This window comes from Xiphias gladius, chromosome 13 (assembly GCF_016859285.1).
Source record: "Xiphias gladius isolate SHS-SW01 ecotype Sanya breed wild chromosome 13, ASM1685928v1, whole genome shotgun sequence".
NCBI lineage: Eukaryota > Metazoa > Chordata > Actinopteri > Istiophoriformes > Xiphiidae > Xiphias > Xiphias gladius.
Window position 1 is genome coordinate 11,485,719 of NC_053412.1, and position 20,485 is coordinate 11,506,203.

Sequence of the window (20,485 nt, forward strand, 5' to 3'; positions counted from 1 at the left end):
TTAAATTTGGTAGCAGTTGTTGAGCTTGTTAGCTTAAGAGGCAGGGAGTTGAAATGTGAGAGGCTGGTGACAGCCAATTGAAATCTAAATTGTGTCATTATGACATGTTACATTATGAATTTAACCTTGACATGAAATAAAAGTCTTATCGGAAAACATGCTATTATGAAATTAAGACTTTTTAAAAAGGGAATTTTGAAGTAAAAATGTCTGTTATGAGTTTTAATAATGTCCTCAATTATTTCACAAATTGTTGGATTATTTTCATATTTTACATTATTTATTTATATGATTATTTATTTTGTTCTTATATATTTTTTTATAATATTGAACACTTTTTGGTTCCACAATTATCCTTGTCAAAGACACTCAGTGAAAAAAATACAAACACCAGTAATGTTTAACATAATTTATATTTATTTTCCTTTGAACAAAATGTTAATAAATGTATTTGTTTTACGTCCAAAAAAGATCATGACTTGTGGGACGCATTTTATAAATAATTTCATCCAAGTCTTTTGTAGAAAAAAAAGAAAGTAAATTAGCAAACTAAAGCATCTCTAGTATGACAATATGACAACTTTATCATAATTTTTTCTCTATATTTGAACCCTTTTCTCAATTCAAGCTTCATTTTTTTTGTATATTTTTCTCAAGACCTCTTTATCTCATCTTTTTAACATCCAACTTAGTCCTACTCATCAACTCACACCACTGCTTTAGACAACAGAAAAATGCGGCAAAAATCTCAAAAAACAGACAAAAACCAAGGAGGCGAACAGAAAACACTGAGATTCCAACAGTGGGGGGGTAGGGGAGGTTTGGGAAGGGGAGGTGGCCATTTTGGGATCCCACATCATCAGGACATATTTACAACAGAAAGGACAAGGGGGTTTGTGGTGGTGGTGGTGGTTAGGGGAAAGTGGGTGGGTTAGTTTGGGGTGGGGTTCATCTGCATAGATCCACAGGACTCAGAGCATGGACAGCTAGAGATTGAAGGGATGGAGCACAAAGTGTGGGCCTGTTACATCCGCTGCTGTCTTCAAGGGAATGTAGTTCTCGTCAACACAGTTTGTCAAGGAAAACAAACGAACAAAACGACACATCACACGAGAATATCAAGCAAAAAGGAATCAGAGAGTAAAATCCAGAGGCAAGCTTAGACTGGACTTCCATGTGACATCCCACTCTGATGCTCTGTGGGTGTGTGTGTGTGTATGTGAAGAGCAGGTCAATGGTCATTACATGATGTGAGGCAAGGTCAAGCTGTTAATGGGAAAGGGAGGAGGCACTGATACCATCTTTTCACAGCCAAGAACAATTTGGAGGTTAAGTTAAAACTCCAATTTGTCCGTAACTGATCATTAGAGGCAACCAGGATGGAGGAAAAACAAACAGCTTCATTAGTAAGATTTAGCATCCTTTGCTTTCCTTTTTGGCATATCACTAGTTGCTCATGGTATCAGATAGTAGCATTAGATAAATGTCTTTTTCTTTCCAATCTACAGCTAAAAAGGGGAGTTTAAACTCTTCCTAATCCCCGCGTGACCTGTCCTCATGTCAATGTGCACTTTAGTAGCATTAGCCATGCAAACAAAAAAAACAAACCAAAAAAACAACAAAATCGAATGGATCAGCCCTTTAAAACTCCTCACACTCCTCGCACGCTGACACTAACACAGCCCTTTGCTAGTCTGTGAAAGATAGTGGTTGATCAGCTTGTCTAAGGGGTGATTTAAGAGTCGACAGATTGATTGATTGATTGATTGGGTGGTTCTTGGTCACTTGCACAACTACGATACCGAAAAGTCGAGGCGACAGTAGTGTAGAGGCCACAAAGTAGGACGCTGACATCAGCTGTTTTTTTTCTCTATATTGCTCCATTGCCAGTATCTGCCTCACTGGGCTTGCGCAGCAGAGAGGCACTCAAAGATCTGGGGCCTCAATTATCAAACCAAGCGCAGGACGAGTTTCTAAATGTCGAATTACGAAGAAGAAAACTGGTATTTACTGAACAATGTTTGATAACACCTCCCTATAGCCTTGTGAAAATACTTCTCATTTCGCGTTCCTACAGTGTTTATGGTGTTATTTTATATTTGACTGTGTTCCACAACATTTACACAATTCATTTGTTGTGGTCGTCAATTGCGATTGCAGTTAGACTGTAAGTCATGTGGTGTGCACAATTCATGAACATCTCCCTACAGTCTGACAAGTTTGTTTAGTTGGAACAATATTGTGCCTTTGGTTACCCTATAAATATGCTGTCTACTGACAACCTTTCTCTCCAAAAAACATTTTGTAGATAAAATCCTAGATTTCCATAGTACTACATGAACTTCCGCTAAAACCAAACAGTTTTATTCGACGCTTCTCCGTGTGGCTTGGCCTAAAGTAAATTATGACACAGCAAGTGCTAAAGGTAAAAAAATGATTTGACTTTACATGATGATCAAATAATGAATTGCAATACAGAAAATAAACATTGGCTGTACCATTTCAATGTAATTCAAAGATCAGAAATTTTCTTTTTAATTGTTGCACTTAATAAACCTGTCTTAGTTAAACCAATTAAAATTAATGGTACTGAAACCCAACAGTTTGTAACTTTATTAATGCAGATTGTTTACTACTGAATGTCACTGACAGATCCTCCGGATCTCTTATGCGGAGCCACAGGTGCTCATTAATGCAGCTCTATAGAAATCAGACAAAGTATCCCTTAAAGACAGTAAAATGAAAATCCAAAATCAAAATCAAAATCCATCTCTCTTCTTTTCCTGTAAAATGTAAAAATATTTTTTATTACTCATCTTGTATTCAAGGGTCTAAGGATAGAGGATGGTGTATCCTACACAGATTATAAAGCCCCTCCAGGCAAATTTGCTATTTCTCATATTATATAAATACAAATGACTTGACCTAACTATTTGCTAAGCCACGCCCCCTTTTGTGCGATCCAATCAAATCTGGAGAATTTGATTTAAATCTTGTAACTAAGCTACAGTTGAAGCTATAGACTCTCTATGATTGCATGCTGAGTTGTGGTTTGTGTGTTTGTAGTGCAGGGAGCAGTGATTACACCTGTGTACCACTGGGGTTTTGTGGGTCCATTGGTCAGGAGTGGTCCTAAACGTACACACTTTCTCAAGCATGAAAAGAATCTGATAAATGGGATTGTGTGTGGAGAAACTAGCTTACACATGGTCGATAAGTGAGGCCCCTTGTGTTTTGATTTCACGCGACTGTCCTCTTGTGTCCCTGGGATGTCCCTGCAGTCAACATGTATGACAACTGTAAATATTCACTGTGGCATTAAGGCGAGCCACTGGGCTGCCTGTATGCAACACCGACACTACCGTCTGAGGTAAACGGGACACTTTAGCAACCGGAGAACACTACTTCCTGTCCAGAAGCACTGCATGGCGACTAAGCGCAGTATCAACTCCTGCAACACCCAGTAATCATGAGCTGAACCGTCACTATCTTCATCCCTCCTAACTTGCTCAATGGCCCAACAAGTTAGAAGAGAGAGTGCACCAGTCTGAGAGCACTTAAGGTCCTAAAACGTGTAGGCATGTACCGTCGTAATAGGTTGAGAAAAGATCTAGTGGGACAAAATACAAGCTGAACATCAGAATATAGAAGAATCACAAACATTTTGTTTTCAGAGACCCATATGACGGATGGATGAAATGGTCCTGGCAGGCCCTCGAGCAACATCACATACAAGTTAGTTAAGAGGATGCCTCTAAGGTGATGGAGAGCAGGAGGTGGAACACAGTTGATATGTCAAAACATTCTGGCACCTGAAAATAATGCAGCAAAAAACTAAGGTTAATGATGAGAGAGAGAGCACACACTTCATCAATGTCCATTTCTCCTGTGACGTGCCATCCACACACACACAACGAAAACGGAGGGAGAGGTTGGAGGGAAGGAAGGGAGGAAGGAAGGGACGGAGAGGAGGGACAATATGCTAGAAAACATTTGGATGGAATAGAAACAATGAGCAGGTTTCAAGTGGCAAGAGGTCAGTTCTTTAGTGGGGCGGTTCTCAAACATCTTGGTTCGTCGATGTCCAATCCCAGCACCCTTAACTCCAGTTAAAACCCTCCCACGTCCTGTGGTTGATGGTTCATCTGTGGCAGATTGTAGAGGCGTTCCAGCATGTCTTGCCAGATGTGTCCCTGGCAGCCATGACATTGTAAAAGCCATAATCCTCTCGAACGACATCACTCTTTACAAACTCCAGCCTTGATTCAAGCCCAAGGTTCACTCCTCATTAGAAGCACTCTCCTCTGGTGAGAAAATGGCAGCCATGCCCACCAACGTAGAATTATGGGAGGCTGAAATGATGATGACAGTGTGTAGGAGGACAAGGGCCAGCAGGCAGATCTTCAGTCGCCCGCTGCACAGTCTCGGGCTGGCAGCGGAGGTGACTGAGGCCCCCTCGGGCTGGCAGGAAGAAGCAGTCCTTTTTAGTGTCCCGCCTGTAGGGTTGTCCATTTTGGAGTCCCATCGGACATCACAGCACTCCGCCTCACTGTCTGATGGATGATCTCCCAAAAGCCCTGAGAAACAGATGACACGGGTTGAAAATGTTGACTTTTCCCATCTGTATGTACAGTATATATATTTATAACTAGGGCCAAGGTGATGTGGTTTTCTAATGGCTGATACCAATAAAAACACTTCTTGAATGAAGGTGCCAAGAATCAATAAATAATGCTCACATTCTGTAGCTTTGATTATCTTTAAATGTGTTTTTTTTTTCATTTTATTTTCTGTTGTCAGCCTTTAGATCATGGAACATTAATTTCTCCAGGGAAAGATTTAAAGATTGACTTCTTTCAGAAAGGCTGAAGCTCTTTAAGGCAACACGATGTAACATTTGAAATACAAATTAACACATTATTTTTCTCACAAATTTAAAGTTGAATTCATAACCAACAAAACAACCTATTGCTCAACTCAATACACTCCGGAGTTTTGCTGCTACAGTTGTACTTGGTCTGGTATGACCAGTAGCTTTTGGTGGCTAATGTTGACAAACTTTAAATAGATAATAGGTAAGTTTACCATTGTCCTGTAAATGTCACTTGTGGCCAAAGTGCCTTGCTATTTGGCCAAGATTACATCGCCTCACTTTAAAGCCCCTGGAAACGTGAAATTTTAAGTATTTCTCTATAACATTAAATACAGTATTCATGTCTAAATAACCGCCAATTAAAGTTAACGTTCGGAAAAAAAACATCCTTTGAAACTGATCTGCTTTATCAAGACTGTGTGTGTGTGGTTTGATGAGATTTGATTGATTATTTGAACATAATTAAACAACCTCATGACTCTCATCACATTTTGTTATTGAAATTTTATTCAAAAGTTGCTGAACTCTGATGGGTGCTTGTTTAATAATAATAATAAATAATAAAAATGTTGTTTAATAATTCTCAGTTCCTGTTTTTACTTTTCCTGCTATAACAGACAAAGCCTTTTGAAACAAATTTATAATTTTTGGGCAATATAAATAAATAAATAAATGGTTTATGAATAGAACCTGCCTTTACTTAACTATTGAAAAGCTATTCCTAAAATTTAAATTTAAATTATGAGTAATTTAAATGGGGAATGGGAGAATAGGGTGAAGGTACAAATGGCCATAGTTATGCTGTAAAACAGGTTTAGACAGATTCTATTGTTTTACATTAAAGGATAAATCTGGTGATATTTTATATTTTTTCTTATTGTCAACAAATCCCATGATAAGACCAAAACTAACAATGAACGTGTCCTACTACCAAGTACTGTCTGTGTATCCAAAGCCTGATCTTATCTTAGTCCTATGTGCCATAGACCTCCATTGTCATTCAAAAAGTCCTCAGCGAGCCAAACCTTTGACGTGGTCCTTAATCACCATGAACACACACTGTAGTTTAGTTTGCCTCGGTCCCAGTAATATCAGTAATATTTACTAAAACGTTTAAAGAAATTACTGAGCGTTTTTTAAAAAATGAAATTTCAAACTGGCCTGTTTTTAAAGATTTACGTCTTTAGTGGGGACCAGTGGGCTCGGGGCTGAGCTGCCACAGACAGAGTAGGGAAGTCAAAAAAGTACTGAGACACGGACTAACGCATTGTTGGTTTGTTTTTTTTGACAATAAGAACAATATAGAAATACAACAGCCTTTAACCCTACAAATGAAAGCACCCCCACATCAAAGCACACTGGGATCATGTCTCGAGATAACAACCATTAAATGAGAGTCGAACAAATTCCTCTGTCATGCTATATTTTATTTTAGATTGTGAATACATATTGTGGTATTGTTCATTTTCTGGGAAATTAATTGAGAAATTGTTTATGGATTTTGACTAATCCAGCAAATTAAACACCTGACAAATAAAGATACTTCATCACAGCATGGCAAAAGTTTTAAAAGGTTAAATAATGCCATAAAGCTGTAAGCATATTTAATTTATGACTTGATAATTTAGTTACAGTAAAAGGAAAGTATCAGCCTGATGAATAACCAAACTGATACAGTGCAGGTATAATTTAATATAGCCCCTCTACAGGAGAAATGTTAGGATTAAATGGAAGTAGAGCATCTGAATGAAGCCTGAAAAACAGTTCTAGTTCAGTTAAAAACAGCATCTGTTAATAACAACAATCTAATTTGTAGTTAATAGTTTAATTGCAGCACAGTGATCGTTATTTCATCAAGACTGACCCCCCCCCGTTTTGGACATCTTTCAGCTCGCGATATGGAGGACCAGACACAGTGACCCTCAGCTGAACTCAAACTTAAGTCCACAACCACACAGGGGATGATGCATCACTGCATCCGTTGATGACTCTGGAAACTTGCTGGCGCTTAAAGGGAGCTGTCACTGCACTCATTTGCACAGGGAAAAACTAGACTGCTGAGGGAGAAGCTCACGTAGTTCTCACTGAACTGAGGCACAAGGAGAGAGCAGTTGATGGATGAGAGCAGATCTGGGACAGGCTGATCTGGCATGGATAAAGCTTAGTTCTAGACCAAATACTTATCAGGATTTTTTTTTTTTAAATGGCTTTGGCTGAACATTGAAAGCATAAACGACTTGTCACTGACTTGTTCAAAATCCCTCAAAATTATTTTAAAGCCCTTGCCAACATCTCCCAGACATCTCCCCGACTCCCCTGTTGGTTTTGATGCACCTGTAAGGGCGAGATTAAAACTGTAAGGAAATGATGCTGGGAAGGGGGGTTACCCGATATTTTCTTTGAGCCTTCCTCTTGAATTGAGAAAAAAACATTCCTATTAACAAAGCAGCTGTGAAAAATAAACCCCTAAAAGAGTAACGAAATTGTTGTCCACTGCGTATGATAAAGTGCACTTTTACGACCCACTGTGCACCTTAAAAGAGACAGACACATCATTTGCGATTTTTTTTTCTCATTCATTTTATGTAGGAAGGCTGAAATATGGTGGCAAGAAAAAGTAAGTGAACCCTTTGGAAATAGCTGCATTTATGTAGAAATGTGTCTTAAAATATGGTTTAAAAGAACAAAACCATCTATTTTTCCCAATAACACACAAATCATAATATTATTCTTGTACATGTTGAATACATCATTCAAACATTAAGTGTATGTTGTAAAAACTACGTGAACCGCTCAGCTAACGACATCGTCTAAACCTAACTGGAGTCGGGAGTTAGCTACCATACACAAATCCTTAAAAATGACTGTGTACATGGCAGGACACTGTGCTCCATGTTGCTGCTCTCTGAAAAAAAAAAAAAAAAACAACGAAAAAAGAAAAAAACACATCACTGAATGCCTGAAAAGTTTGCCAAACAGTACATTTCATCGGTTTTATGTACTGACGAAACTAAGGTTGAATTGTTAGGGAAGAATACGCAGCACTACATATGGTGTTAAAATGGCACTGCATACCAACATGAAAACATCATCCCACTGGTGAAGTACGGTGGAGGGAGCATCATGAGTTGGGGCCGCTTTGCTGCCTCTGGGCCTGGACAGCTCGCCATCACCGAGGGGAAAATGAATTCCCAGGTTTATCACGGTATCTTAGAGGTTAATGTCAGGGCGACGGTTCCCCAGCTGAAGCTCAGCGAAGCCGGGTGATAGAGCAGGACAATGAACCCAAACAGCAATGTAAATCTACTGCAGAATGACTTCAGAGGGCCCAAACTTTGACCCAACAGAGATGATGTGAGATGAGCTCAGAGAGCCGTTCACAGCAGACATCCGAAGAGTATGGCTGAGCGGAAGCAGTTCTGTGAGGAGGATTGGTCCAAAATTCCTCCTGAATGTCGAGCAGATCTGATCCAGAGCCACTGGAAGAGCATGTCTGAGGTTGTTGTTGCCAAAGGAGGTTCGACCAGTTCAAGGGTTCACTTACTTTTTTACAAGCACTGGGAATGTTTAACGAGTGTGTTCAATAAAGACATGACAAATTAGATTTAAGCAGATGCTTTTCTATACTTGTGTCTTAGATGAGGGCCAGAGCACATTTTATGACCAATTAATGCAGAAAACCAAGTCATTCCAAAGGGTTCACATACTTTTTTTTTTAAGGTTGAGTAAAAGTTACTGTCCTAAAAAAGTTACACTACATTGTTGACAGTACCCTTTTCTGACGACCACTAATCATTTTTCTGCAGTCCTTTAGCTCATTAATTCAAAACATTGTTCTCCCAGCGCAAGTCCATCCAGTATCAAACAGAGCTGTGGTCTTATTAGCCAGAAATAATGAAAACAACCTTTGTGGGTCTATAAGCTGATGCTGATATGTTGCTCATCTCTTCCAGATAACTTGTGTGCTGGCATACAACCAGCGTCTGGTCCTCTGAGGCAGAGTCCTCGGTGATTACTACTGTATAAACTGCCGTAAATATTGAGAGCCAAATTCAATTCATAAATGCACTGTTAAAATGTCCTTGTGTGAGCTTGTCTGTGCTCAAACACACCACTAGATGTCACTGGAAAGCCTTTAGAAAACACCTCTCTGTTTTCCTGGAGGAATACCATGCAGTCAATATGGAGACACACATTCTGGATGAATTAATATTGTTCACCCTTTTATAAAATGCGATTCACTAACAGTCGTTAAAGGATGTGTTTTTTTTTTCTGACGAGAATGCAAGGCACATGCACGTGCAAACACGCAGGCAGGCCACACTTATCGGTTGCTGTTATAAACAGAAAGTATTACTGCGCAGCGAGTTGCTATTAACCTGTGCAGATGAAGCTGGGGCTGCCACCATGGATCAGGTCGTCGTTATCGGGCAGGATGAACGGACAGCTCTGCTGGACCTCCAGGCAGTACTGGTGGCACGGTACCTTCTTCTGACAGGACTGCTGGCTGGTGGGGAAATACTGAGCACACAGCCAGGGCTTGTAGGCCGTCTGAGGGGGAGGAGGAGAAAAGAAGATGACATAAATATATTCTGGTTCATTATCCACGTTGAGGTTTGGTGAAAAGTTATTTGGCTCTGCTGGGTCTTAGGCCTCCCAATGTTAATAGTGGAGGACATTCATGAAACAAAACATCTGCTTGGTAGTTATTTATCATACCTGCACCTTTTCCTGCAAAGTAATTACCTGTATATTCAAACCACCCTCCAGCAGATACAAAGACTTTTCTAAAATAGTAGCCAGCACTCGATGCATTAATAAAAGCTCATGAGATGTTAGGCAAGGCTAATCTGCTAGCAGAGCCACTGTGATGCACATATTTTTATTGTTGAGGAATCTTCCGATTATTTATCAATTAATCAGTTAATTGACTGGTTTATAAAATGTATGATATTGTGAAAAAAAGGGCAAAGGTATGTCTTCAAATTGCTTGTTTTGTCTAAACCAACAGCACAAATAGAAGGTATTACATTTACTATCATATAAGACAAAGAAAAGCATCAAATCTTCACATTTAACAAACTACAACCAGAGATTTTTTCTTTTTGCTTTTTTGCATGAAAACAGATTTAATAATAACTAAATTTAATTATTTATCAAAATTATGGCTGATTCATTTTCCGTCAATCACTGAATCTTTTAATTTACTAACAGTTTCAGCTCTACACTATACAATTATAGAGTGGCTTGTCAAAAATCCCAAAAGCCATTTTTTAACTTAGTTTGGTATGTTTGTCCAGGTGATAACAATGCCATTCAAGTGGCACCAAATAACCTCTGTCTCTGTCCTCCTCCAAGTTAAATTATCTGTGTTTCACTCAGAGACAGGATGCAATACAGAATGCACAGACTTATGTGCATAAGGAGACAGATGGTGACATGTAATAGCCAAAGCCTCAGGCTTGGAAAGCTTAGCAAAACAAAATGAACCAAGGGCAAACCACAGTCTGGATTCATTCTCAATTTTAGCTATTTCTTCATGTGCTTTTTACTGGGATTAACACTAGAGAAGGGAAATTACAGCAAGGAGCGCAGTCAATCCATCACATAGAGACTGTAATCGGATCTGTTTAGAACCCTCTCCTGCTGCCAAAACTCTAACCTGGTGGGATGATATGTCAACAGAACTTCTGATGAGGCCCTGTGACTTCGGCTACAAGGGCTGGGCTGCTTGTAAATGGGCGGCGTGAGTTTAGTAGTAGTTTTATAGCATGAAATGGGCAACAAACGAATCAACAAAAGATCAACAAAACCAACTTTAGATCAGAAAAGTGAAAATAAACTCCTCTACAGTCGAATACATAGAGTACTTTTTGTTCACTTCTAAAAAGTACAGCCAGACTAACACTTGGTTATTTAAACCAATACCGAAACCAGCTAATGATATCAGTCAAGCTGTGGACATCGCTAGCGTGGCAAAAAAGACGACTTTTCTATGAGCTAAATGCTAACATCAGCATGCTAGCGTGCTCGCGATGACAAAACTAACATAATAATGTTTAGCAGATATCATTTTTACCATTTTCACCATCTTCTTATGGCACATTAGCATTAAGCTGATGGGAATTATATCTATAAATTCAAAGGTATTTTGTCACAAACCGAAGTGTTGGACAAAGTGAGTGATTTCCGTCTTGACCAACCTGGACAACAAAATGACTGTCACCGTCACTAGTAGAGGCCACAATGATAGCATGGCTAAAAAGCCTGTCGACAATGACTAATTCAACTTTATGTATTAATTTATCTTTCATTTACTGCTACTTTTTTTCCTTGTTATGCAAGCAACAGTAAAGTCATTTCCAACCATTATTTATGCCAAAAGATTTAACTTGAAACACATTTCTGTACTAAAATTTCTTTTTACCTTTTGACTGGCATACTATATATGCATGCCAACTGCAATAATATCTGTGAAAAACAAAAGATTTTGCTGATAATATCAGCCGAGCCCATATGATCAGTGACCTACCGTTGTCTCCTGAATGTCACATGTTCTGTCTCATGTTAGCAAGGTTATGGTAAGGTCTTTTCAGGGTTTTCACCCACTGAGGGAGTGAACACGTCATTCCGTATTACCAACCATTGGCAAGTCACGTGCACAGCAGAGCAGTGCCTCATCATGTGCAACCCACACAAGGTTACTCTATTGTTAACCTGAGCAACTTGGACGGCAACACAGTATGTCACCTACAGACTTGCAGAAGTCAGTAAGCGGTGCAAGGAAAAGATCTGTCCATTAAATAGTTGAAGACATGTGCCGCTATTAATTGATGACAGATAATTTGATTATGTGACACACTTAGGCAATAGAGGTACAACAGCCATTTTCAAGTCATGAATCACAGACAACCAAAAACAACCAATTAGCAGCAATCAGATGATCACAAAGTAGGGGAGTAATACAATGTTTAGGATTAACAGTTTTACACACACAAAAAGACAGAAAAGAAGTGAGGTCACCGGACCTCTGTAGCCCACTCCTCATCCCAGCTTGAGGCTAGAGATTCGAGGCTACATTAAGCCCTGCTAGCATAACACACTCAAATCTCTGACCGAATTGGTGGCCGTTGTGTTTCACTGTGGGTAACGTATTCACTAAAGTCTGACTGACGCAGTGAAATATGTGACGTCACCTTTTGTCCCAACTGAGACCCGCCTACTTCAAAAAGTGAGAGAAGCGTGGACAACAACACAAATGAAGAGATCTCTTACATAAAATAACTGCAACTGATTAAACTTTGCCAAAACATTTTGCGTTCATGTAGGATCTTACAGCTCATAGTTAAAAGATACTTGGGAGAATGGGGTTTTAAGGCCTTTAAAGTATTGCCATGGAAAAACACATTTTGTCTTGCAGTTTTCCTACGTTTCTTTGTTTCTTTCCTTGGAGGTTTCTGCATTTCAATCACGTTCGCTACTTAAATTTAGCATTTAGCATGTGCAATTATAGCCACCTACAGAAACGTCATCACAAACAATAAACCCAAGGAGAGGGATTCCACATCAGAGAACACACTGCGCTCACAGTTAATTAGCCCCTGTGTTTTTTAATCACAGGGGAACATCTATGGCTTGAACAAGGGATAGTTAACTGTCACTGTGTTTTTTAAAGTGTCGAGCATGTTTGGTTAAATTGCACCCAGCACCTCCGAAAGGCTACAAGGGCAAATCTTTGCCCCTCTTCCCTCCTCCCTTCCATTTCTAAATGCTGAGAAATCACACAGGGGGTCTGATTCCTTTTCCTGTTTGGACTGACATACAAAGATAACAAACACTGCACAGGCAATTATAATAATTATAATAATCTGATTATGGTGATGCTGATGAGAATGATAATGATGAGAACAACCTAAACCTCAACGCTTCGTGAAATCAAATACATTCCAGACACCTATGACTTTATGTTGATATTGTATGTGTGTTGAACATACTGTACTGTATGGGTGGAAGCCTCCAACATGTTTTCCAGGAAATAACTCCAAATAAACTTTGTGCAAATAAACAAAGGAGGTCAACAAAGGAGGCTTTGATGTTTTTCATATTTTGATGGTAGAACTGTCTCCATTTTAATCCAGGTTATGCTCAAATTGCAGGTTGCGCCGCTTTTCTGTGGATGTTCTGTCATAATAAACATGTTCGTTCAAACAGCAGCGACTAGACCTATTTGTATACTCGAGGGTAATTTGGATAAATAACACTAACAGTTTAATTCCCATGATCCTCTGCTTTTAGCAGCAGCGTTTTCCCCATAGAAAGGCTCTACAGCTGAATGCGTAGAGAAGAAACTGGCTCAAGGCCAAGATAAGATCACTCAGATCATTGATTACACGTGTGTTTTAGGACTTTGGAGTGTTCTGTCAGAGTTGGAGGTTGTTAAATCCATGATTGAAGATTTTCAGCGTGGCGGCTTCCTGTCTGCGCAAATGGCTGCTGTTTAATTCATGATGATTTAGCATAAATTCTTGCCAGCGGTGAGATAATCTGTCTAGGGATGCCGCGGCTATCAAAAGAGAACCAAAACAATACGACCGCAGTCAGACAGGAAATCTGGGTCCTCCTGAAGATGTATGCTGGCAGTTGCCAAGGTAACGGCTTTTTCTGCTTTTCATTAGAGCTCAATGGGTACTGCCCCTCTCTCTGTTGGTTTTCTGTTTCTGTGCACATGTTTAAACGTGCATCCAGGTCGGCGTGTGCGTAAATGTGCGCGTGCGTGTGCTCAGCGTGAAAAGGGAAGCGTATGAGAGCAAATTGAGTTAGTCAGGAAGCAGGCCTGGAGTCTGATTTGATCAGTCTAATGTGTGATCAGTGTGAACGGGAACCTGGCACTCAAAAAGCCTCTGTCGCCATGCAGCTTAGTCTGCTTCAAACAATGTACTGAAGCCCAGAGACACAGACAGGAAAGACGACAAGCTGGCAACCGTTTCCACCGGGGCTTTATGCCTGCAGCTGATTTCAGCCCCAGCCTGGCCATTTGTACACACAGTGTTTCACCCCCGATAGGTGTTACATCTGTCAACACTTGAAATCTTCAGTTTCGGAGATGAAATCAAGGAGAAAGGGGTCCTGATGTTGTGGACATTTACACTGACATAGGGATGTAAAATATGCCAAGACGTAAGACGTTCTGTCCCAGTGATTACATGCGAATCTTTTGAAGCCTAAAAATAACATTTAAAGATTCGAACGCTGACGCTCTGGCAGATAAGTGTCAGCAGCACTGGCATCTGAATTTCACCACAGTGATTACAATTATATAAGAAGAACACTGTAGAGCAAGTCATGGACTGCTTCTTATTTTCCGTAGCATGGGACCAGCTTCTACAGCAGCCAGAACATACTGTTCAGAACTTTATTTAAAGAGCTGAATTAGTCTTAGTTTGCACTTACAGTATTCATTACTTTCCTCTACTACTAACTTAAATTCATGACACCTCTTTGTCCAGAAGCAGATTCAGAAACCCCCCTAGACCCTCTCCTTCTAGATACAGATGCATCAATCAAGGTAGTCTTAATACATAAATGTGTGAATATATATATAAATGATACTACTGCTGTAGTAGTTTTTTTTTTTTTTTTTCCATAAGGACAAAAATGTGTGCTGTGTCATGGGCAATCATCATCTCTGAAAAAAACATTCTCAAATTGAATAGTGGAGCAGCCACGTCTCAGTGAGGAGTGTGTATGTGTGTATGTTTGTGTGTGTGTGTGTCTTTGGGTGTGTGTGTGGTGTGTGTGTGTGTGGCATTCACACTATTTCATAATGTACTGACGTTACAACCAGCAGGTAGCAAGCTACATGTAACAGGATGAGGGGAATTACTAAACTATTTTCATGCTAAATATAATTTAAATTAGCAACCGCAGAGAGAGAGAGAAGTCATGTTTATGATGTAATGAAATGACCACTGGTTAATACTATGATTTTCTCTCTGCTTGGCTTCAGGGGGATCCACAGCTCAGCTCAGATGGATATAAACCCCCCTGTGATTTGTATTGTCAAACCGGTTCAGTTCTGGTCACTCCAACAGTTCGCAGGAAGCAGCCATCTCAGGCTGACAGCTCCTGTAAATCTGACACGCAAAGCCGCTCTTCCTCCATTCTGCTTCGCCTGGGCGCAGGGCTTCCCCTCGCCATTCCCCTTTCACATGCCTGTCATCTGATACAGAGAGGGCTGTGGGCCGACCACTGGGCTGCAGAGACATTGAAGTGTTTGCTGAATTCAGTAGCAAAATTACCACCATGTCAAATGTCAAATAGCTATGATAGTTTGGCCAACTTCCTGTTAACACAAGTGTGTTTGAAATTGTTGAGAATAATTGCTGCTATTTTTGCCCTGCTAAATCTGACCCTACAACACAACCTGGACTTTGAACCACAACTGGAACTGGACCAGGAACAGATGAAGAACCAAAACAAGAATTATTCCCAAACAGCACATCAACATAAAATCATTGAGAGATGCAAAAAACACAGTCAGATCTTTAGTTTGGTGGTTTTCCTAGGTTCCAAAATGACTTTAATTTCCTGCTGTCATTTAAATCAAAGTACTATGTAATTTGAAAAGACCGGAATTTATTTATTTTATTAGGTGTAACACTTGATGAAATAATGGGCAAAATGGACAAATATTTACTTAGAATACTGAAAATAACTGCTTTAAAAGTAATTACTAGAAAGGAAAGGAGAAGCTCAGTTTGGGTAAAAGGAAAGAACTAGTGGAACAAATCAAAATCATGGAGAAAATTACAGATAAAATCGGAGGCAATGTTGACTGTTTGTAAAGGATTAAATTAATGTATGTATGTAGATGTATACATGTAAGGATTTGTATTTTCATACAGGTTTGTATACATGCATAGGACAGTCGCCTGTTTGTACCTCCAGCAGGCACAGAGCAGCATTAGCCTCCCTTTGGAATCGCATTTCTGGCCACCTGACCAACGTAAGTCTGACATTCACTCTCCTTTTAGCTCTGCTTTTTGGGCTCTGATAAGAAATATCTGACTCTTAAGCTGACTGGTGACCTCTTTAGCTCACTACTTAACACAATATATCTTGTCTGTCTACCCATAGAAACCCAGAGCGCAGACCGAAGCTAGCTGTTTCCCCCAACTTCCAGTCTTTATGCTAAGCTAAAATAACCATCATGTCCACCACATATAAGCTATTACTGAGCTTTACAAGGGGGTAGGGGGATTTTATTACTTTCAGACAGAGGCTAGCTGTTTTCCTCTGTCTCTAGTCTTTAAACTATCCTAACAGACTGCAAGGTCCAACTTCAGATTTAGCATAAAGTCATGATTGTGGTGTTCATCTTCTAATCTAATTCTTTTCAACAATGTGAACAAGTGTTTCAGAAGCTCTTCAGTGGAACCCTAATTTCAGTCCTTTCTGAAGAATAGGTTTACCAATCCCTTTTTGGATGCAGCTGTTCAAATTCAGAGCATTGTATGACTCAGATGGTGCTCTTCTGTTCTTTAATTGACTTTGTAAGATGCTCCAAAGTACAGTAAAATGTATTTATTATTAGCCATAATGATGTCTAGTGTATGTACTGTGATATAGTAGCAAAACAAAAGTCATAAAAGTGTGAATTGAACTAATAGTGGCCTATTCCTGAACCGTTCTTCACAAATCAAATGCCAAGTTAACTGTACTCGTGTAGTTTTAAGCTCCCGGGTATGTAAAAACTTTAACTCAACACGCCGTGAAGTATTGACATTCTTTCTTCTCAGCGGGACGGTGTCGTCGCGCATACACACGCGCGCCCACACACACACACACACACACACACACATCCACGCACACGGTGGCTATAAAGTGGAATGACAGAGACAGTTATAAAAAGCATATGAGTCAGCTACAGAGTGAGATCCCAGTTAGAAGCTGAATGACACAGATCATTACCACTCACACAAATCATGGCGGCGGTAGAACAGGAAGCAGCTCTCACACTACCTGGGCTATTTTCAGACGCGTTTCTTCGTTTGATGAGAGGCATTTTTTTTTAGCACTGTAATGTACTGAGCGTGCAAAATATTAGATCCAGATTCGTCATACTGAAAACCCCTCAAATTAGGACATTTTTAAGGTGCAAATCAAGACAGGGTGACGTGGGCCATATGGAAAAATACTAGGTGGTCCGAAAATTGAAGGAGCATTTTTATATACTACACCAACAACTTAAAAGAAACTTCATCAATCCTGACAAAATGTTGTTGACAGGACTTTGATGCACATGCAACTCAAATCTCAAGCGACTGCCTCAAGTCACCAACGCAACCCTTGGATAATCCAGCAGGATAGGGATGCAAACAGGTGTCTGTCTTCCTGCATTGATATCCACACTTATTACATCCCATTTCCTCGTGATATAACGTTCCCAGGCGCTGTATGTGTGCTTCTGGAAAATGACACTCTGAGGCAGAGCGGTCTCATCAAATTAAATGGTCTGCAATTTCAGTGCAACCCGTGTTTGTACATCCACTGTGTCTTCTTCTACCAACAAGCACTTTCTGGCTGCAGCGGAGGACTTCGAATTGGGCTAAATTTAAAAATGCTTTGGTAATTTAGAAAAATCAGTTCCAAGTCATCATTTACCAAAATTTTCTTTTCTGAATGAGATGCTGGCAGCCCTATAGATCAGACAGAATTTGAGTTCACAAATCTATTTAAAAATTATTGTTTTTCTCAATTCTAAGCAAGTTATTTAATAATTTTAGTTTAAATACTTTCTTACTTTTTACTATCAAAAATGAAACAGTACAAACAACACATTTAAAGTCATTATCCTTCAGATTTTCATTTAAAATAACAATGTTTGATAACATTTATGATTGGTATCTATCCTACAATATCAATTTGTGTATTAACATTCAGTAATTGTCCCTCAGTAGAGTGGTTTTCATTGTTAGAGGCAGAGCTCGCCATTCCCGTACTGGGTTCAGATTGACTGCAAACATGAGGGTTTCACTTAAAATGATGCAGCGTGTCATCCAGATTGCAAAGTCCAAGTGCATTAGTGTAAAAGACATGTATAACTAGAAAGCAATTGGAGAACTCATACCTCTGCCAAGGTTTGATTTTAATAATATAGAATCAAATATTAAATTAAATTAATGATGCACAAAATTTGCAAATGAAAATCTACAAATGTGACTGGCGATTTGTGACAAAATTATGGCTTTCAAACATCATTATCCATAATCAAATACTTTGACATTTAAACCAATTCTGCAAATGAACCCAACCTGAATAAATGCCAAATAAATGAAAAAAAAATTTAGACATATTTTTTAGATTTTCAACACCATACTTGCGAACACCATAATTTACTCACAAATTATCATACATTTATAAACATTAATATTTTGAAAGATCCTTTTGTGATTACTATAGAGACTATTTTCTCTCCATACATCTGCATCTGGATCCAGATCTACATCAAAATAAATATGGTGACAATCAGGGGATCCAATGCAAGAATGAAATTTCCTAAACATTTCTGCGCAGATGTGTACAGAAGTGGTTCCATGCTTTGGGAAAAGCACTTCTTCACTTTCCCGCAGGGAGCTAGATGAGAAGATTGATCCCGCTCTCATGTTTGTATGCAAAATATTGAGCTGCAGCCCAGCAACACAAATAAAGCCATAAAATCCTTCATTTTTAACATATTTTGAATTTCTTTTCATAAAATGGAACAATATCTGTGGTTTTAGCTGAATAGAAAGCACTTATTTTTCATAGGCTCCCATCACTGATATTTTTTTTGTGTGCAGTGGTTATGAAACGTATGTTTCACTGGCTCTAGGGTACTATAGCCCAGTGTCTGTGCAACACAAAAATGTTATTTTGTTTTGTTACAAATTGCAGGTTTAAAACACTAATCAGATCTTCTGTATTTGTGCAAAGTGTTAGAAATGAACAAATGTTCATAACGCACACAGAAATGCAAAAACACTGACAGAATGCTAAGAGCCATGTCAATTTCTCAGAAGCACACCTGTCTGAAAGAACAATGTTTAAAGGTGAAAACAGTAAACAGAGGGCTTGATTAGTGATCCATCAATCGCATTGACAGGCTTCCAGAGGCTCCCGGAAACCTTGAACCTTTTCACTGGAAATGCCCTACAGAGCTCACAGCATTATCGGAAGTTGTAGCGTGAGGTCTAACTAACATGATCCAGGAGATTTTCATGATCTCTGTCTTCTGCGTCAGCTCCTTATCCACGCATGGACATGTAGGATTGGATCCACCTATCAGGACATGGAGACGTAGGTTTCATCCATTTCCCTGAACTATGTTTTGTAGATTAGTTCTGAGAAAACATGATCATGAATGTGTATGGCGGCATTTGTTTTCAGCCTGGTTTAGCACGCAGGCACAGCAATGAATCGGTTAGATTTACAAAACAGGTAGATCTAAGAATTGGCTTGTAAAAATCCCACCTGCTGTGGGAAAGAAACCCAGATTAAACTAGAGACGAGGTTGTTTCCCAGGTTTGGTTTCATGTTGAGTACATTAAGCTGTGCTCCGGTCATAGGAACCCTGTTGGCTCAGCGCCAGCTCTGCAGCGCTCTTCTCCAAAGGTTTAAAGAATTCATTTTCAGCTAGATCAGAGCTTGGGGAGGCTGCTGAATTGGTCAGCATGGCTCTGCTTTCTCTATCGATGCATAGTCTGCTGCCTGCAGGAGGCTCGACCTGTGCCTGGGACATATTGACTGATACCCTCCCCCCGAGATGTCGCTCCTCGATAAACAGAGCCGGATAAATGCTGAGCGGGGGCTTTGACGCTTTGACACACAAGAAACAAAACAACCTGGACAGAGCTCAGCTGTACGGCTCGTGTTACACATTTTGCTAAGTGACCAATACTATTATTGCATCCATTCATCCTCAATTCAACACTACTTTCTAAAGTCCACAGGCTCTGATTCAGGACTGGCATATGTACTGTAAGTTTTGTGCCTGCCATTTTAAAGGAATAGTTTGACATTTCGGGATATACTCTAATGTACTTGAAAAGATCAATCCCGCTTACGTTTGTGCGGTAAGTATGGGGCTAGATCAGGGAGTTGATTAGCTTAGCATAAATACTTTAAGCAAGGGCAAAGAGGTGGCCTGGCTCTATCCAAAGTTAAAAATAAATGCGCCTGGAGGGATATAATTACAGCACACAAGGCCTTATAAAACCACACGTTTTATATTTCCATTAGTGTATGAATTAAACAAATAAGATATAACATGTTAATTACTGAGCTTTGGCAGTGCTGAGAGGGCAGATTTTTGAACTTTGGAGACAGCCAGGCTAGCTTGTTCCCCCTTCTCCAGGCTTTATGCTAAGCTAGGCTAACAATCTCCTGGCTCCTATTTTAGATTTCATGTATAGACATGAGGGTGGTGTCAGTTGTCTCATTTAACTGTAGGCAAAAAAGTAAAAAAAAAAAAAAAATTTCCCTAAATGTTAAATTGTGTGAAAACTGTATGAGAGAAGTGCTGTGTTTCAATACCATACATTCTGATTGTATACAATATATATTCGAAGATAA

At 39.5% G+C, this 20,485-nt stretch overlaps 1 protein-coding gene across 2 annotated transcripts in view; it reads right to left on the bottom strand.

Moving 5' to 3' along the window:
• Positions 1 to 428: 428 nt before the first annotated feature.
• LOC120798291 (transmembrane protein FAM155A-like) overlaps positions 429 to 20,485 on the bottom strand; it is a 38,897-nt gene continuing 18,840 nt past the window's right edge. For both annotated transcript variants that reach the window (XM_040142487.1, XM_040142486.1), the window contains exons 2-3: positions 9,253 to 9,424; positions 429 to 4,577 (exon numbers count right to left, since the gene is read on the bottom strand). In XM_040142487.1, the coding sequence (XP_039998421.1) occupies positions 4,279 to 4,577; positions 9,253 to 9,424 (471 nt within the window). In that variant the 3' untranslated portion in view covers positions 429 to 4,278. The remainder of the gene's footprint in view (positions 4,578 to 9,252; positions 9,425 to 20,485) is intronic.